The sequence below is a fragment of the Arachis hypogaea genome, chromosome 3, assembly GCF_003086295.3.
Source record: "Arachis hypogaea cultivar Tifrunner chromosome 3, arahy.Tifrunner.gnm2.J5K5, whole genome shotgun sequence".
Lineage (NCBI taxonomy): Eukaryota > Viridiplantae > Streptophyta > Magnoliopsida > Fabales > Fabaceae > Arachis > Arachis hypogaea.
This window is the reverse complement of record NC_092038.1, coordinates 135,999,769-136,017,350: the sequence shown is the minus strand read 5'-3', so window position 1 is coordinate 136,017,350 and position 17,582 is coordinate 135,999,769. Positions and strand designations below refer to the sequence as shown.

At 37.2% G+C, this 17,582-nt stretch overlaps 6 protein-coding genes across 8 annotated transcripts in view; 2 read left to right on the top strand and 4 right to left on the bottom strand.

Moving 5' to 3' along the window:
- LOC112734162 (mediator of RNA polymerase II transcription subunit 23-like) overlaps nt 1–5,456 on the bottom strand; it is a 15,758-nt gene extending 10,302 nt beyond the window's left edge. Inside the window, 6 exon segments of the mRNA XM_072228111.1 lie at nt 1,565–1,782; nt 2,673–2,904; nt 3,466–4,443; nt 4,533–4,629; nt 4,736–4,779; nt 4,870–5,456. Coding sequence (XP_072084212.1) covers nt 1,565–1,782; nt 2,673–2,904; nt 3,466–4,443; nt 4,533–4,629; nt 4,736–4,779; nt 4,870–4,980 — 1,680 coding nt within the window. The 5' untranslated portion in view covers nt 4,981–5,456.
- Nucleotides 5,457–5,549: 93 nt separating this feature from the next.
- LOC112734163 (glucan endo-1,3-beta-glucosidase 3) lies at nt 5,550–9,304 on the top strand. The gene is made up of 4 exons (XM_025783384.3): nt 5,550–6,166; nt 7,391–8,647; nt 8,772–8,799; nt 8,893–9,304. Exons 1-4 carry the CDS (start codon nt 6,091–6,093, stop codon nt 9,044–9,046), a joined length of 1,515 nt encoding a protein of 504 aa, XP_025639169.1. The 5' UTR covers nt 5,550–6,090; the 3' UTR covers nt 9,047–9,304.
- A 145-nt stretch (nt 9,305–9,449) lies between these two features.
- On the top strand, nt 9,450–10,573 carry LOC112734167 (histone H1). The gene is made up of 2 exons (XM_025783390.2): nt 9,450–9,891; nt 10,005–10,573. The coding sequence occupies exons 1-2, from the start codon at nt 9,766–9,768 to the stop codon at nt 10,389–10,391; spliced, it is 513 nt and encodes a 170-aa protein (XP_025639175.1). The 5' UTR covers nt 9,450–9,765; the 3' UTR covers nt 10,392–10,573.
- A 79-nt stretch (nt 10,574–10,652) lies between these two features.
- Nucleotides 10,653–12,441, bottom strand: LOC112734164 (F-box protein SKIP28). Its single transcript, XM_025783385.3, has 2 exons — nt 11,374–12,441; nt 10,653–11,275 (listed from the first exon to the last, which is right to left on the bottom strand). The coding sequence occupies exons 1-2, from the start codon at nt 11,674–11,676 to the stop codon at nt 10,721–10,723; spliced, it is 858 nt and encodes a 285-aa protein (XP_025639170.1). The 5' UTR covers nt 11,677–12,441; the 3' UTR covers nt 10,653–10,720.
- Nucleotides 12,442–12,578: 137 nt separating this feature from the next.
- Nucleotides 12,579–13,853, bottom strand: LOC112734168 (dynein light chain 1, cytoplasmic). The gene is made up of 2 exons (XM_025783391.2): nt 13,475–13,853; nt 12,579–12,858 (listed from the first exon to the last, which is right to left on the bottom strand). Exons 1-2 carry the CDS (start codon nt 13,715–13,717, stop codon nt 12,703–12,705), a joined length of 399 nt encoding a protein of 132 aa, XP_025639176.1. The 5' UTR covers nt 13,718–13,853; the 3' UTR covers nt 12,579–12,702.
- Nucleotides 13,854–13,922: 69 nt separating this feature from the next.
- Nucleotides 13,923–15,925, bottom strand: LOC112734166 (protein PLANT CADMIUM RESISTANCE 2). 3 transcript variants are annotated; one of them, XR_011877957.1, is made up of 5 exons: nt 15,447–15,925; nt 15,291–15,362; nt 14,893–15,206; nt 14,748–14,810; nt 13,923–13,992 (listed from the first exon to the last, which is right to left on the bottom strand). XR_011877957.1 is itself a non-coding variant. In XM_025783389.3 (4 exons), exons 1-3 carry the CDS (start codon nt 15,805–15,807, stop codon nt 14,908–14,910), a joined length of 732 nt encoding a protein of 243 aa, XP_025639174.1. In that variant the 5' UTR covers nt 15,808–15,925; the 3' UTR covers nt 14,709–14,810; nt 14,893–14,907. The 3 variants fall into 3 exon arrangements, 2 of the variants coding, with proteins under 2 accessions (XP_025639174.1, XP_072084252.1); XM_025783389.3 differs by lacking the exon at nt 13,923–13,992 and having other exon boundaries at nt 14,709–14,810; XM_072228151.1 differs by lacking the exon at nt 13,923–13,992 and having other exon boundaries at nt 14,709–15,206.
- Nucleotides 15,926–17,582: the final 1,657 nt, after the last annotated feature.

The following is a 17,582-nucleotide window of genomic DNA, read 5'->3' as shown; positions in this document are numbered from 1 at the left end:
TAGGAATAAATAAAAATAATATAGCTCAACAGAAGGTCATCAACAACTTCAGCAAACTAAAAAAAGACATTAAGAATTTCTGACATAAGATAAGCAGATGAATGAGAGATAAAGAACAATGTATTTTAACTTTAAGATCATAAACGTTTAAAAAAATAAAAAAGGAAAATTTAAAGGAATTAATGAAATGTGAGGAAATAATGAATGATGAGAGCAACAATCTAGTGTACGTTAACAATGAATGCTGGGTAACTGCACATAAATATGTATAAAAAATGTAAATAAACAAATACATAAGTTATGCTCTGAACTAGATGTAACAATTAAATAATTCATTTCTAGTTGTTCAAAGAGGAAAACAAGCACAAGAAACTCGTAACCGCTTCCCTCTCAATGAAATTTCAGTAATTTCAAATAAAAAAGTAATGAGGTATAATATTGTGCTGTACACTGTTCTTAACCAGATGTGTGTGTGTGTGTGTGTGTGTGTGTGTGTGTGTGAGAGAGAGAGAGAGAGAGAGAGAGAGAGAGAGAGAGAGAGAACCTGCCCAACAAACAAAGCTTCCTCATTAGCATGGACAGCTTCCCACATAAGTTCAATGAAAGTCCAGATAACAATGACATGGGCAAAGGGGTCACTTCTCGTGTAGCGACTAATCTCTCAGTTTGTCCCATTGTTTGTGGTGGCAACTCGCTAATTCCAGCTGAAGTTAACCAGTTCATTACAGTTTCACACGTAGGTTGTGCCATTGTGTACGACAAAACCCAGAACATTCCTATTGACCGATCATCCATGTTCATATAATCCAACATCCGATCCCCTGAAAATCAAGCACGCTTGAAAAAAATCATGAAATATTTCCTAATCATATTTTTTTTTAAAAAAGGAAAAAAAAAAACAGAAAGAAAAAGATATATGAAGTCCAGTACAATAAGATATATTTCAAATAGACCCTAAGTACGTACAGAAAACCAATAGTACTTTGCTTACTTGTTTCCACCATTCATCTATTTGCTTCCCTTTTTGAAGCTGCTCATTATTCACATATTCTCTTGTTGTGGTGTTCAACGACCATATACGTAAGCATTGACAGCTGCTTATAAATTCAAGCAAAGTACTCTGAGGGCCATTAGGATCAGAATTTCTCTCATCTCTATGAACTGATAAAATCTTTCTGGTTGTGTCAATCTGTATGATACATGAGTTCAAGTGTTAGTAAAAGCACAAAGTAACTTCCTTCAATTTCTATAATACGTCAATCTAAAAGAATGTTCTACCATAAATTATTTCCACCATATTCCTATCGAATTAGAAAATTTATATGTGAAAAATATGCATGACTAATAGAATACGTTTTGGAAATTATCTTTTTTAATTTTAAAAACAAAAGTTACATTACACCGTTTGGGTATAGCCCGTCCCCATACGGCCGTACCCTGCTTAATGCGGGATGCTTGCACACCAAGCTGCGCTTTTATTTTTCAAAAAACAAAAAGCACAAGAACATGAAATTCGCTTTCGATAGCAGCAAGCAAAAACAACAAAGTATAGATTGAACTCAACCTTTTTAGCATCTGGGTTCAAAGTAGACGTGACCAGCTCCATCCGAATTATCTGAGCAAGTAGCCAAGTCACATGATTTGTCTTAAGAACAGGATGATCACCCTCTGTAAGCCGTGACACCAATTTCTCCACAAAATCAACAAAATCAATGCACCCATTTTTCATAAGAAAGTAGAAAAGGTCAGAGAAGACAAGCCAGTCCTGCCAGCAATTTATCTCTGCAAGAATTATTCAAAAATAAGTTTTGAAGATGAAGGAAAAAATTATAATCAATTTTTTTGGGGAATATTAGAACATCCTATTAGTAGAAAGAAATGAGATATCAGTACATCTAACTGATCTGAGGAGGGAGAAGAAGTCCTTTTAACTAGCAAAAAATAAAAGATAAGAGTGAACCTAAGAAGAAAAAGCATGCAACAAAGATGTAGAACAAAAAAAACCCTTGAAGCAACAACGAGCAGAAAAGCAAAGAAAGGTCATAAACCTATAACAATCCAATACCAATCAAACAAGAGAGACCCCCGAAAACTGGGAGATGTCCAAAGGGGAGATAATAAAGGGAAGGAGAATTCTCTAAGAGAATATGTCATGCCCAAAACTTGATGGTGTAAATCAACCACCATAATAAGTTTTGCATAAACTGCAGTGAGAGCTGGATTGGCATCCCAATCATAATGTATCTAAACCATATTGATTTCAAATTGCTCGATGTCATAATGACCTTTATAAAATAGATTTTTTTCTCCAGAAATAAAACTTCCGAGAGATTTTCAGGATCAGATCATCAATGACCTTACATGATGATAATAAACTTGTTTGTTACCCAATACAGATATAAGCACAATATGTGTGTGTGTATGAGAGCGTGCACGTGTTTTACAAGGTCACCTTATCCTCCAACTCATTAACCAAGATCAACTTCATATTCGTTTTCCATATGGCGTCCTTTCTGTGAGAATAACCAAGGTTGTCTTTAGAACAATAACTTATTGTTCCTTGGCCAACTTAATCTTGCATTGATATGAGCATTCACACAATTACAACTAGCATATATAAAAGGGTATAAAGGAAAGTTAAATTTACACACATAAAAGAAAAAGGTTATTGCCTGAATTTGTCAATCTTAGAAGTTCAACAATTCTATCAATAGTTGCCTCAATGATCATTTCTGTCGAAAACACTGCACCAGGAGTAGGCGCTTGAGAAGGCCTAAAGCAAGGACATAATACCAGCACACGTCTCCACCAATCAGGTGATGGTGTAGTGCGGAAAGCATGCCTTAGACAACGTAAAGCTCTCTCCCAGTCCAAACTTCCCTTCTGGATAGAATTTGCAATGTCCTACAAGAAGCATTGAGTGACTACGTTAGGACAAATCGTGATCAAAACTACATATGTACATAGTAGATGAAGAAATTGCATTGCTATATGATTAGATATATCAACAACAAAAGAATTTGAGTCACAGGTGAGTGCTTAAATTGTAAAAGTCCAAAAGTATAAGATAGACAGATTTGATCTTCCCTCTGAATTCACCGTAAAGATAAGTACAATGAAAAAGCAAAGGGAAGTAAGTGAAGAAAAAACATCAATATTCTATCTGTATGCAAAGCTGGAAACTCCAGGAATATAACATGAAAATAAACATGGCCATCATATTTGACCTATTATTGTCTATTAACAAAGGGGGATGGGAGCACTGTGATTTGGTAACATATTCCACTGTATAGACAGCTCTAAGCACGTATTCATGCATTTCTTTATATTGTCACCGACGAGGAACACATGTTTTTAGGTTATGTGCTGCTCCAACAAATTTCCAACCTTAACTGTTTCAGTGGAAATCATATTTTCATTATATATTAATAATGGTTTTCTTAAGATAATTGTGAGACTCATCACCTCCCCATGCAATGGTTCTCCAAGTACACTTAAATAAGTGATCGCTGGCTGTCGAGGTTGTGCTACTGCTTCTCCTGAAATACTGAGTGTTGCTTGATTAAGGATCCTTTGAGTCCCAAATGTAGGGCAATGAAGATGCTGATCTAACATTTGCATGTTCATAGCCATCATATCACGTCTCCTGTGGATCTCCAAGATAAGTGTAAACAATGCTTCATCATCAGGAATATTATCTATGAATTGCAAACTACTACGTAATAATTCATAAAAGGGGACTCGACATTTTCCTTCGTCGACTAAAAGCCAGATCACATCCAAACAACTGTGTAGCCAAGCTGTTAAGGCTTTGTCAGGTCCACATGATTTTGGTAAATCAGACTCGTCAAGACCCTGTTGCCTCTGGTCCCAATTTACCAGCCAATTTAGCATATGGTGGAATACTTCAGCATAAACCGCAGGTTTCAAATTAAACTCAAGGCCAGTTAAAATAATCTTGCAACATAGCTGGCGAAGGCTGCTAAGATCGTTGTTTCTGATGGATGCCACTTGTTTTGATTGTGGTCCGGTGCTGGAAACATCAGATGATTTGACTGGAGATAAAGCTGAACAAGACAATGGTTCTATAGCTGACTGAGCAGGGGAGCCAACAGGATGAATTGAAGGTATCGGAGAAGCAGGATTTGAAGACTGAAAATTATTAGAATTGGCAATAGAGGTCGTAGGTGGTAGCATTCCTGACTGTGATAATCCCGAAGCCGAAACAGTTGGCATTGATTGACTGCCATGACCAACAGGAAATTCTGCTGAAGAAACGGATGCAAGGAGCGATGGAAGAAGAGTATCCCAGTTAATGCAGCCAATACTGCACAAGCTTCGTATGGCAAAAAGAAGAAATTCTGCTCGTGGGCCATGGCTACTGCACTGCATGACTAGCGATATGATAATAGTTTCGGTGACAGAGCGTAACTGATCTTGATCCTGAAAGCAAAGAATGGCATCCGTTCATTCTAATAGAAAACTATTGCAAAGACAAAACAACAAAGGAATGATCGGAGATTCAAACTCACCGGAAACTGATTCTGTAGCTGCTCAAAATCCACAAGGAACTGCTCATTTGGCGGAGGGATATCTCTAAGAGCAAGTACACGCTTCTGTGTTTTATTCCTAAAATCACACACACCCACAATTATTCCATATTTGACGCTTATTCAGTGCAGCGCAAAAACCCTAAACCCCCCCCCCCCCAAAAAAAAAAAAAAGCTGAACTTACGGTGGTTCGTGAATTGAGTCATCGTTCTTGTGCGCGGTATGCCTCTGGAAAAGAGATGCAGGAAACTAAGTAAAGATGGAAAAACAAATTTAGAAGAAGGAAATGAAAAGCGATGAAAGGAAAAAGGAACAGACTCCCAAGTAAAGGTTGAAGAGATCGAGAATGGGTGAACGTGCAGGGTGGAACTGGTGAGCGCGTGAGGCTGTTGCCGTTGCCATTGCTGCAACCCTCTGAGTTTGATCCATTCTTCTGCTACCCCCGCCACTAAGTTAATTTCAGTCAATGCATAACTCTTAAGTTCGCTTCTTCAATTACACTCTCGAATTTCGATTAATGAATTCTTTTTTTCTTCTGTCCAAAAAACAGTAGAGATAAAGTCACAATTTTATGATAAAGTATTTTAAATACTCTTATAAATTACAATTTCTTTTTCCTAAACGACTTTCTTTTTTTAAGCGAGCCTTGGCAAGGACAGATGCTCTGTTCAAGTTTCTGAGAGTGTGCTTGGATCAAGTGGGTGCAGACTGCAGAGACCTGCATGCAAAAGAGGGTAAATGTTTTGCCAATTCTGGTAGTGCTCAAAAGATGCAAATTAATTTTGTATTGTCATCATCCATCATATTCAAGTGGACAAGCAAGGTAATTATGAAATTGGATAATGAAAAAGTGAGAACGCGTGAGTCAGTAAACTAATTATGCCAAAAACTATGGTGGGTGCGTTGCTTGACAAAACCGAAATGATAATAATATAGATAGCACTCTACAAAAAATTTACAGCGAATAGCTAAATTAGGCGCTTGGATTCCATGGTACAGGCCATCATGTATTTGGTACAAATGTACAATCAAGGACTTCGTTTGTCTTTGATGTTTTAATTTTGACTACAATTACATAAAACAAAAATAGTTGTTCCATTTTATGAAAAAGTACTACATTGTGTATTATTCCTTAATTTATGTATGCAATTTTTATCTTTCATTAATAAGTTAAAGTACAAATTTAAATAAATAAATATGAATTATTTTTATTATAGTCTTGTTTTGAAATATAAGGAAGAGAAAAATGATATTAAAGAAAAAAAACAGAGTAAAGGCAAATTGTTCTGTTTGCCACACATAACTCACTTACTCACTACTAGTCACTAGTCGCTGGCTAGTTCTCTCTTTCTCTTAAAGGGCCTCAAAAGCAGCATACTTTGATGTTCTTTTTCCATCACGCGCCATAGAAAATTCCAAGCTTTGTAGCTCTTTATTCTCACCTTCTTTCCTTTCAAGTTTCCTTCATAGTGAACGAAAGCATTGCTATTTGCTCCTTTTATCTTACTGCTGCACTCTGGCTTTTTCTACTCAAGTTTCATGGCTCTGTTGCTGCTTCTTCTGCTGATGCACTTTCTTGTGCTCCCAATCTCTGTTTCTGCCGCAGGAGGAGGAGGTATGTCATTTTGAGCCATCTCTTGTAGGTGATTTCAGTTTGGCAATCTTGTTCATTATGCTGTTTTTTCAGTTAATACTATCTTTAATGCCTAATAGTTTTCGGAGTTCGTTTTTGCTTTGGTGTATGTCATGAATACCTCTTTCTGTCCTTCCCCAGTTTCTTCTACTGTTCTACCATTGTGTTCTTTGGATTACTCCCTTGTTTTCTTACTTATCTTATGGTTATTATAATCTATTTGGGGTCATAGATTTGTTCGAGAGAGAGAGAGAGAGAGAGAGATTGCACTTCATAGTTCATACAATAAGTGTGAGAAAATCTTTTCCTTTGCACAGAATCTAGTGTATGTCCTTTCCGGTCTTTTTGTGTTATTGTGGGAACAACCTTATTGCGTCCCAGCTCATCCCTGCCTTCCTTTGAAGATTGCACTTCATACAATATAATGTCATAAGACTAAAATACCCTTCACTTGGGTCTTTCAATTAGTATTGGTACGATGTAGCTTTAGAATTAAGCTGTGACCTGGTTGGCATTAGAGTTGAGCATACAAGAAATCTTGGGTGTTCACTGTTCTTGGAGCACAATAATGAAAATGAGTGGATATAAATATTGTTGAGTATAAATTAAATATGTTTCAAGAGTACGCAAGTATTTCTCTACACAAAATTTAATTATGGGTGGCATTAAGAAAATAGCCGTCAGTGTAGGAAATAATGATGGTGAGGGTGAGGGTACTTCATTCTGACCTATGCATTTCCCCTAGATTATATGACCAAATAAATAAATCTTCCATTTATAAGTCGTAGCTTTCTAATAATTAAGGAGCATGCATTTCTTCTCTACTCTCTTGCATGTGTTACATGTCTAGTGGAAATAGGTGCTTCTGATGTTCACCTACCCACCAGACATCATTTGAGTGCGTTACACTTCTTTCAGCTGAATTCATGTCTCATGTGGTCCTACCATTATAGATATGCACAAGAAACACACATGGGGTGACATGGTTTACAATCAAACATGAACTCAACGGCCACTGCTAATTTAATTCCATTTATCTAAGGACATTATTATATCCTTGTCGTACTTTCTGTTATTGTTGTTACTATGATGGATTACCCAAATTATTGACTTATTAGAAACTAAGTGTACTATAATGTCATGAGTTTTAGATGTTAGTTCTCCATCCCTCCTTCATCTGTGAGAACTTGGAGTGTATTTCTGCAGATGCATATATTGGAGTAAACATTGGTACAGATGTCTCTGAAATGCCAAGTCCAAAAGAGATTGTTGCCCTTCTTAAAGCTCAAGGTATCCAACATGTTAGACTCTATGATGCTGACCAATCTTTGCTTCTTGCACTCGCCAACACAGGGATCCGTGTGGCCGTTTCTGTTCCGAATGACCAGCTACTCGGCATTGGCCAGTCCAATGCAACTGCAGCAAAATGGGTTTCGCGGAATGTAATAGCTCATGTCCCTGCTACCAACATAACTTCCATAGCTGTTGGTTCCGAGATCCTAACAACTCTCCCAAATGCAGCCCCGCTTATAGTCTCGGCCTTAACATTTATTCACTCTGCTCTGGTGGCTGCTAATCTTGATCAGCAGATAAAAGTGTCTACTCCACACTCTTCCTCTATCATCCTTGACTCTTTTCCACCTTCCCAAGCGTTTTTCAATCGGACTTGGAATCCGGTCATGGTTCCCTTGCTTAAGTTTCTGCAATCAACAGGTTCATATCTCATGATCAATGTGTACCCGTATTATGATTACCAGCAATCCAATGGTGTGATCCCACTGGATTATGCATTATTCCGCCCCTTACCTCCAAATAAGGAAGCTGTTGATCCCAACACTCTCCTGCATTATACTAATGTATTCGATGCAGTGGTTGATGCTGCTTATTTTGCAATGTCTGATTTGAACTTCACCAATATCCCTATTGTGGTTACTGAATCGGGATGGCCCTCCAAAGGCGACTCATCATCTGAACCGGACGCAACTGTGGATAATGCCAACACTTACAATAGCAACTTGATCAGACATGTACTTAACAATACTGGGACTCCTAAACATCCTGGAATTGCAGTTAGTACATATATTTATGAGCTTTACAATGAAGACCTAAGAACGGGTCCAACCTCTGAAAAGTATTGGGGGATGTTTTATGCTAATGGAGAACCGGTGTATACCTTACACTTGACTGGTGCCGGTACTATATTTGCAAATGATACAACAAATCAGACATTTTGTGTCACCAAGAGTAATGCTGATGCTAAGATGCTACAGGCGGCGCTCGACTGGGCTTGTGGACCAGGGAAAGTTGATTGTTCACCTCTGCTGCAAGGTCAACCATGTTATGAACCAGATAATGTAGTCTCACATGCTACATATGCTTTCAATGCATATTATCAGAAGATGGCTAAATCTCCTGGGACTTGTGATTTCAAAGGGGTTGCAACCATAACCACCACGGACCCAAGTAAGTTATTCCACACCCTTACACATAAATATGCATGTTTATATCCACATGCTACCAGGTTTTGATAAACCTTAGCAAGGAGAGTGAATTATGACTGATATATTTTACATTGTAATTGTTACAGGTCATGGTTCTTGTATATTTCCTGGAAGGTATAAATGGCTTTATATTTTGTTCCCTGCTCGAGTGTTTTATCTTGTTCAATTATTTATTACTCTTTTTGGTTGCATATTTGTGAACTGCAGTTTTGGTAAAAAAGGCTCAAAAATAAATGGCACATTACTGGCCCCATCCAACTCCACAAGTTCAGGTTGCTTGTCACAATATTACTACAATGGTGGATCTTTCACAAGCTCTGTGATCTTAGTTGCTTTACTTTTGAATGTATTTGTCATGTAAAACTAGCTACACATTAATGTAATTTATGGATAGAGAGCTCAGAAAGAGAGAGTAGAGACATCAGACATGCCCTTCAACTACCAATTTTGTGTTTGGTTTTGTAGAAAAATTAGAGTGGCCACGTTGATCAAATGTATATTGACAATTACACCATCACTTTCCATTGAATTTTTTGTACAAACACAGCCAGACTAATTATTTGTCATCAATTACTGTATCCTTATAAGATCTACATAATTACCATTTTGTGTGATTTAACCCGCATTGTAATCAGTTATCTGATATCATTAATCCCCAAATATTTTTTAGGCGAAAGGCAAAAAACAGTGAGAATAAATGGACTACCAAAACCAGCAAGAAAACACACTGTTTTTTTCCGTTTTTAGCCCAAACTGAAACAATGCTCAAAAGCATAACCAAAACAGAGTGCACCTTTGTGGCTTTGTCATTCCAGAAAAAAACCACGTACGTCCACAGCATCGCAAACAACGCTAATATTGTGACCACGTGTACGTTCTAGATCTCTCCCTTGACACGCTGGCAATCCTCGTTCCCAGTGACTCCACCAATAGCATAGTAAAATATCTCCCGCGCTGATTCTTCTCACCAGCTATGATATGCCTCTATATAAAGCCAAAGCGTAGGTTCAGTTATTTCCAGAATCTACCGTTTCAAGACTACACTACTCAAATTGTTTCTCAGTGATCACGTCATCGAAAATGTCTGCTCCCGCCGCCGTTGAACAGCCGATGGAGAAGCCGAAGTCAGTCAAGGAGAAAAAGCCCAAGGCTCCCAAGAAGCAGCCCAAACAGGCCAAAACCGCTTCTCACCCTCCATATTTTCAGGTACTCGCTTTGATCGTGGTTCACAATTTTAGGTTAATTTGGTTTCGGTTATAGTTGATCATGTGAATTGAGAAGTTAATAAGTGTTGGCGGTGGGTTTTTGTTGATTTGCAGATGATTAAGGAGGCGTTGGTGGCTCTGAACGAGAAAGGCGGTTCGAGCCCTTACGCGATAGCCAAGTACATGGAGGAGAAGCACAAGGCGGTGCTGCCCGAGAATTTCAGGAAGATTCTTGCGTTGCAGCTCAAGAACCAAACCGCCAAAGGGAACCTCCTCAAGATCAAGGCCTCCTACAAGCTCTCCGGTGCCGCCAAGAAGGACAAGAAGGAAATCTCGATGAAGCAGCAGAAGCCGCAGCAGCGCCCCAAGCGGAGTGCCTCCGTGGCGGCGAAGGTTGGTGTTAAGAAGACGAAGAAGGTGTCGACGCCGGCAAAGCCGAAGCAGCCAAAGTCGCTAAAGTCTCCGGCAAAGAGGGCCAGGAAGGGCACTGCAGCTGCCTGATGGTGTTTTAGTTGAATAGGGAAATTGCATCATGTAACTAACTATGTGAATATGAATAGGGCCATAGAGGCGTAGTTTTATGTTTTAGTATCGTCCTTTCACACTTACTATAATAATCTTCCATTTCCATGTAATATATGACCCTATCAACTGGAGGTTAGTTTTTGTCTGTTTGTGTTAAATTAATTGCGCACTAAATTATGTTTCGTGCTAGCCGCGAGGTACTATCATCAACATTTTAATCATAGTATCATAGGCATATTAACAGGGGAAACAACGTCCAGCAGCTTATTCATATATATAGATAAATGTGAATAAGTTATTGATGATTACATAAAGTCATCCATGTAGGTGTATCCACTTGAATTTTCTTGGCAAACTCTACAAACGAATGTAGAGTCAGAAGAATTGGGCCACCATGAAGTGTGTTGCCTACAGTATGGCTTGTTACAGAAACTGCATTTGGGATGCTCATGTAACCAGCAATTAAGGCACAAGATATCTGAACAAGCAGCCTCTTCCACTTGTTCTGATGCAATGCAGCCACCACAGTTTTCACATCTTGGAATACAAAAACTGCATGCTCTACACTCGCACTCTCTTTTCGGGCAGTCATAAACCTCCCTCGCCTCATAGCACTTGGGACATGCCTCCAAATCAATAATCCTCTCCCTTTCTCTGTGGCGTTCGTGATAGAAGAGAGGCTGCTGCTCTAATTGGAGGTTGTTGTTAAGGCAAGAAGCCAGCGTGCGTAGATGCTCCCTGTTTAGGTTATAGATGCCGTTAATTCTCAAGGTTCTTAAGCAATTGCTTCCATGGCAGAGTGTTGTCACGGCTGCTACGACTCCTTCAGGGGTTATGCTGCTGCATCCTGGTATGTGCAGCTACACCTCCGAATCAAATATTTACAAATTAGAATATCTCGATTCCAGAAACAGAATCCAATCCTAGCTTAATTTAATTGAAGCAAATAAACATATACCTTTGTTATGTGAGGGTTTTGACGAACGAGGGTTTGAAGGCCGTGGTTCGTGATGTGGATGCAGTTGATAAGAGAGAGTGTTTTGAGGCCACCATTGGCCTTGGAGGTGATGTTGATGAGAGTGTGATCAGAGAGTCGAGAACTGAGAGGCCTTTGAACAAGGATGTTTAGCCATGGCAGCACATCGTTGTTCAGTGCATCTCTCAGTGACCTGCAAACTTGAGACATCAATAAAAGCTCGTAGACTGGAAGGTAACCTAACACCAGAAACATGGCCTCGTGAGGAGAAGACTCTTGATCCATATTTCTCTATTGTATCACACTTGCGTGCCAACCATTATCTATTATCTTGAGTTGTGTTTGTTTGCTGAGACATGGGGAGATAGAAACGGTGGTACATAAATACATATAGAATTTATGTATTTAATGTTTTTTCTTAAAGTTAAGATACGGAGATGTAATATATAAGACACAAAATTTAATTTTTAATTCTTAATTATTCTTAAAATTATTAATACAAAAAATAAAATTGACATTTAATTTGTATATGTGTGTCTTTTATATTATTATCAAATATATTATAAAATTTATGTATCTTTATATCTATTTATCTCTGTATATTTGTGCATGCGAAACGTATAGTTGGAGAACGGGATAGACTAGACAGATGTTGATTCATTATTGGATGAGGTGTCTCAACGCAAACCACAAATAATTAATTGAAACTTGTCGTTATCTTTTGAAATATGTAATATTAATATGCAACAAACGAATAGTGCAATCAAACCTCACTAGCAGTGGTAAATAGTTTTTTGACAAGCATAGAGACAAGTACAATAATAATAATCAGCTAGTTAGCAGATAGCATTTAATCCAAAATTAGCTGTGTTGGTTTTCCACCCTTCTTATAATTTGCATATTTTTCTTCAGAATAACTTGTTAGAGCTATGAAACTATTTATTTTATTTTATTTAATCTTGCAGATTCACTATCATCAAATACTGACAAATTACTAATATGATATGCTTTTTGCAAATTTTTATATTATAACTTTTCCTATTGTTTTCAATGCTACTCAAGAGCAGATGCTTGGTCTTGGTAGTTGGAATACAAGCTTTATGAAAAATTATAGAATGTCCTATGAATTTTCTGGACAAATTATATACTCAAATGCACTCCCATAGCCGAAAATTGCATTGGACACATTGCAGAACACATCTTTATAGTTCTTAGCTTGTAATTTTACATATGATGAGTTTGGTTGGAAATTTTTGATATTGAATATGCCAAGGAAATATGCATCAAATAAAAGCTGATAACAGGATGTTATCAACGGTCTAATGGTTCAACAGCTGTCTTGAACAGAAGGATATAAACCTTGTCAATGGAAAAATACAAGAAACCACCAACAGAGTGAGTCACATAGGACCCAAAGCTAGTTCCCACAATGCAGTGCCAAGCGGGTCCGTATGAAGAATCAAACTCCTGCAACACCAGTCACCATCTTTCTGTCATAACTCATAACCCATTCAATTCAAGTCATTCATACAAGGATAATATCATGACCAAAAATAGCCCAAACATTTTGCAAGTAATTCTAATAGCAAATTTAGTTACAAACTGATCTAGTTCAAATCCTATAAATCTATCAACTAAATAATCCCCAATCTAAGAAATGTGCTACTATAGGGTGTCGCATATCATTATAATTCTAAAATTGCAACTTGAACTAATATCATCTACCAAACCTGGAACCCCAAATTAATGAAATGAGGGACCATATATTCATTCATTGATAGTGACAAACTTCAAACCTATAGTTAGTTGCAGAACCAGAAGGCCTAAAATGCAATCTGGGGAATGTACTTGGTTGACATTCTTCACAGTTCACAGAGGCATGCCAAGTGAAATCTCTTATATTTCAAAAACAAAGACAGGGTAAACCATGAGCAAACATTACCGTCAAGAAAACTAAGAAACAGATCAAATAAAGATTCATCTGAAAGAGTGAAAGCGGCCAACAAAGCAACAACAAATACATATTCACAGATCTCAATAAATTACTAAGTGGTAACTGGAAAAAAGAATAGTGATTAGTGACCTTCTTGAGGGCAAGAGCCAAACGTTTGCTGTCAAGCTTGTTGGAAGGCATGGAATCAAGGTGATGGCGGGCACAACGAAAGGCAAGGTTCTGCAAAGAGAGAGGCATATCAGAAGCTCTGACTCTAACATTGTTTTTGTGGAGATGGTCATGCTGCTCTTGTTGCTCTATGCATTTCTTCTTCTGTATCAAGCTTTTCAGGAACAAGCTTCTTTTCTCTAGCTCCACCTCTGCTCCTTCCATCTTCCTAACTCTCTCTTCAACATACAACACCAACCCTTCTCTTCTTCTCTTCCAATAATAATATGCTTAAATCAATGGCAAAATCAAGTATATATCTTTTGCACTCGATTGGTTTCTCAAGTGAAGGGGGCCCGAAGAGCAAAGAAAAGAAAAGCAGCAGAGAGAAAGTGAGTATGGGATAGGGAAAGGGTTAATGTCTTTGTTGGGTTCGGTATTGGTCTTCAAGAATCCAAGGGTTGGGTTTTGTTGCTGCTTTTAATGCATGCATATGTTGCCTATACACGAGGTCATTCCTTAAATTATAGTGAGTCACAAACACTCCTTAGTTATATATATAAGGAGCATAATCTGTGTATTCAAAACTAGCCTATACAAATTCATATATTATATTACTTTTTCTTCAAGTATTTGATCTTTGTCTTACATAGTGTTAGTGTATACCACTTACTAATAGTTTTAGCAGTTAGTGGCGCAAGTAAAGGGCATTGCCATTGTGGAATGGTATGCATTACTTTATTTAAATACGGTCGGTCCACCTTCAAAATCAATCATTTTCACTTTTGCTTTTTTTTTTTTTTCTAGCAATAAAGAATGAATGTGACTTTTTTCCATTTTGTAAACATTACAAATCCTGCAAAAAGGGAACATGTCTACCACACTTGCCGGGGACTCAGTCAAAGTGGAAGTTTCCTACCTATACAGATAGATACACATCGCATACCATTTATTATTGTTTAATGTTTATTCAGCAAGCTCGATGAATACTTTAACAGCATATTGATCATACATCTTGGGCTTTGGGTCATTATTTATGCTCACTCATCAGTCCTTCACATAAAGAATAATTTAACAGCATATTGATTGAATCATCATATACAATACAGAATAAATAACACATTTAAGTAAAAATTCTGATTCATTCATTCAATAGCCTTATATGTAATAAGTTTATATATGTTTAAAGCAGAAAGCAGTGAGTAGAGTTTTGAAGTAGAGAAGATAATGAATAATGAATGATATTAATACATACAGTAATTTGTGTTGTACAAAAAAAAACGCTCCACGGCACCTCGGATATGATATTCAATGATGCCTACATATTCAAAACTGTTGTTACAAAAGAATTGAACATGCAACACAAATTAAAGAAACTATGAATCAAAAGAAAAACATACAACAACAGTTTTGAATTAACGGGTCATGTTTAGAACAGGTGGTGGTTGTTGTTGGTGTGAAGCCATCTGGTTGTTCCAACGGTCAAGATTGCCGTTCCAACCAAGAGACATGTCAAATCCACGGTTCTGAAGCTCGCGATATTCTTGGCAGAGAGCGCATGGCTCACAGAAGAAATGAACGATGCAATCCAAGCAAAGAGTCTCCTTCAAAAGAAACTGTCTTCTCATCCTTGTTCTGTAGATGCATGAGTATAGGCATGGGCTTCCAATGAAAAACAATATCATCGCATACAGTGCCCCGCTTATTGCACACGCTGCATCATCACCAACAATCATTAATAATTAATTAATCAATTAATAATAATAATCATAATTGATGTATGTTATTAGTTTCTTACAAGATGCGTCCCTGTCAATCATCTCTGCAATTTGACCAAACGTGAAGCAGGGACACAAGCACGTTATCAAACCTGGCGAATTAATTAAGGAAATTAAGCAAATCACGCATTGATTATTGCTGGTTGATTAATTAAGGAAAGAGTTACGTTACATACAGTTTTTGATGTCAGACAAGCAATCAAAAAGGCCTGTGGACCATTCCACCTTTTCGGAATTAGTATAAATTGGGAGCGGCAACATTGGATTCGGGATGTAGTACATTGGTGGTGGTGGTGGTGGTGGTGGTGGCTCTGCATGATGATGATGATGATGATGATGATAACAAGGATCGAAATAAGGTGGCGGCGGCGGTGGTGGTGGTTGTGCATTCTGATCATAATAGTAATAAGGTGGTGGAGCTTGTTGCGCGTTGTTATGATCATATGGTGGCGGTTTTGCTTGTGCATGATCTGATGTTGTTGCTGTTGTTGTTGTTAGCGGCGGTGGCGGTGGCGGCGGCGGTGGTGGAGGATACATCTCTGTATGTATATATTAATTGTGTTGGCTCTCTCTTGTGTCTTCTCTTCTATGGAGAAGAAAAGAACGAAGAAGCAGAGAGTTTGATTTTGACGAGGTTTCTCAATATATATTATTTAATTTTTTCAATATTGAGGATGCATGGATGGAATGCTTCAACAATTTATATACGCGAAATTAAAGGAACACTGGCAGATTCAAATTTGGACTAACATTATAATATTAATTATTACTTATTACTGTAATATAAAGAGTTAATATCAATGTATGTATAAGCGGGCTGAAAGGTCGATCACGTTAAAAAGGAAGAAGACAACGTTAAAAAGTGGCCGTCTGTTCTATCTTGTTTCTATCGACTCGGATCCACAGATGCTTAGTTTCGTTATTTGCATATTATTATGTTAAAAATGTATATCTATATTCATATCATACCCCCCTAAACATAAATGAAAAGAATGCACATTTTTTCTTATAAAAATTATCTCTGCACTTCTTTCAATATCTCTGCTTAGGGAAAACAGTGTATGTACATTTTGGAATATGTGATATATGTCAAATAATCACAACAAAATTAAAAAACTATTGGGTGCACTAGGTAACTCCATACACCAAATGCATGTGTCGTATATGTCCAAAAAGAATCCAACAATAATTATTTTAGCCCTCATTACACCCATCATTCATCTATAAATAATTAAATATCGATCATATACTAACCGCCAAACACCAATAATGTGAGTTTCGCTTTCACATTCATTACCACCGTGATGTGTAAATGAAATCTCTCTCGCAAGTTGATCCCTTGCTCGTCAACTAAGTTACACTGTTAATGAAGGATAAATATGGAAAAATCTTATATTAGGTGATTATCATGACTGATCTACTATACACAGTCCTTCTAATTGACAGTGATCCCAGAAGACCATTTTTGCATCTCCTACATGTCATTGTAGATCAGGGCATGCTCACGTCTAATTATTCTTTAGTAACACTATAGCCCAAAAAATGCGTACATGTGTCGTACACTATTTTTTTATCCAAGTAGTTTTCTTATCCATGTTAGCTAGCACTGAGAATACGGTTGTCCAAACAAATTACGTTCTTTGCTAAGCGCATTAATTAAATATAAGTTTTTGAAATTTTCTATAATTAAATATATTGGAAAAATAAAAATTTTTTACTTTTCCTCTCTTAATATCTTTAAAAGATTCTAACTAAATCTTTATTCATTACAATAACAAAAGCACGTATAGTCACCAAAAAAAAAATAACAAAAGCACGTACAATTCCAGGGCGGGCCCGGGGGATGGTACAATTGACAAGGAAATTTTGAAATATTCCACATTGGGAGTCAAATTCCAGGTTTATACCGGTCTATAAATAATTTTTTTACTTTTCGAACCACTTTGATTAATATAATTGAATTAGTAAAATTAGTCCGTGGAATAAGACACTATTCTGGCCGTCAGTCGTCTATAAATGTTTGTTATTTTATAAGAACTACGTTTTATGGTGATTATAGCAAATGGTATGATAGGCAGAGAGTTAAAATATGAGAACTAGTGGAAAAAAATATCAAAATGTTATCATCATTTCTTTCTATGTCAAGCTTCTCAAATAATCTTAGATTGATGTCCCTGAAATTTATTAGAGGAGAACACCTCTTAAATGGAATGGTTAAAGTGACAGGTAATACCTTTTTACCTCATGATGAATATATCATAGGTACAGTGACACTGAATTTTTTACAAGGTAATTCCTTCTAGTTTAAATAA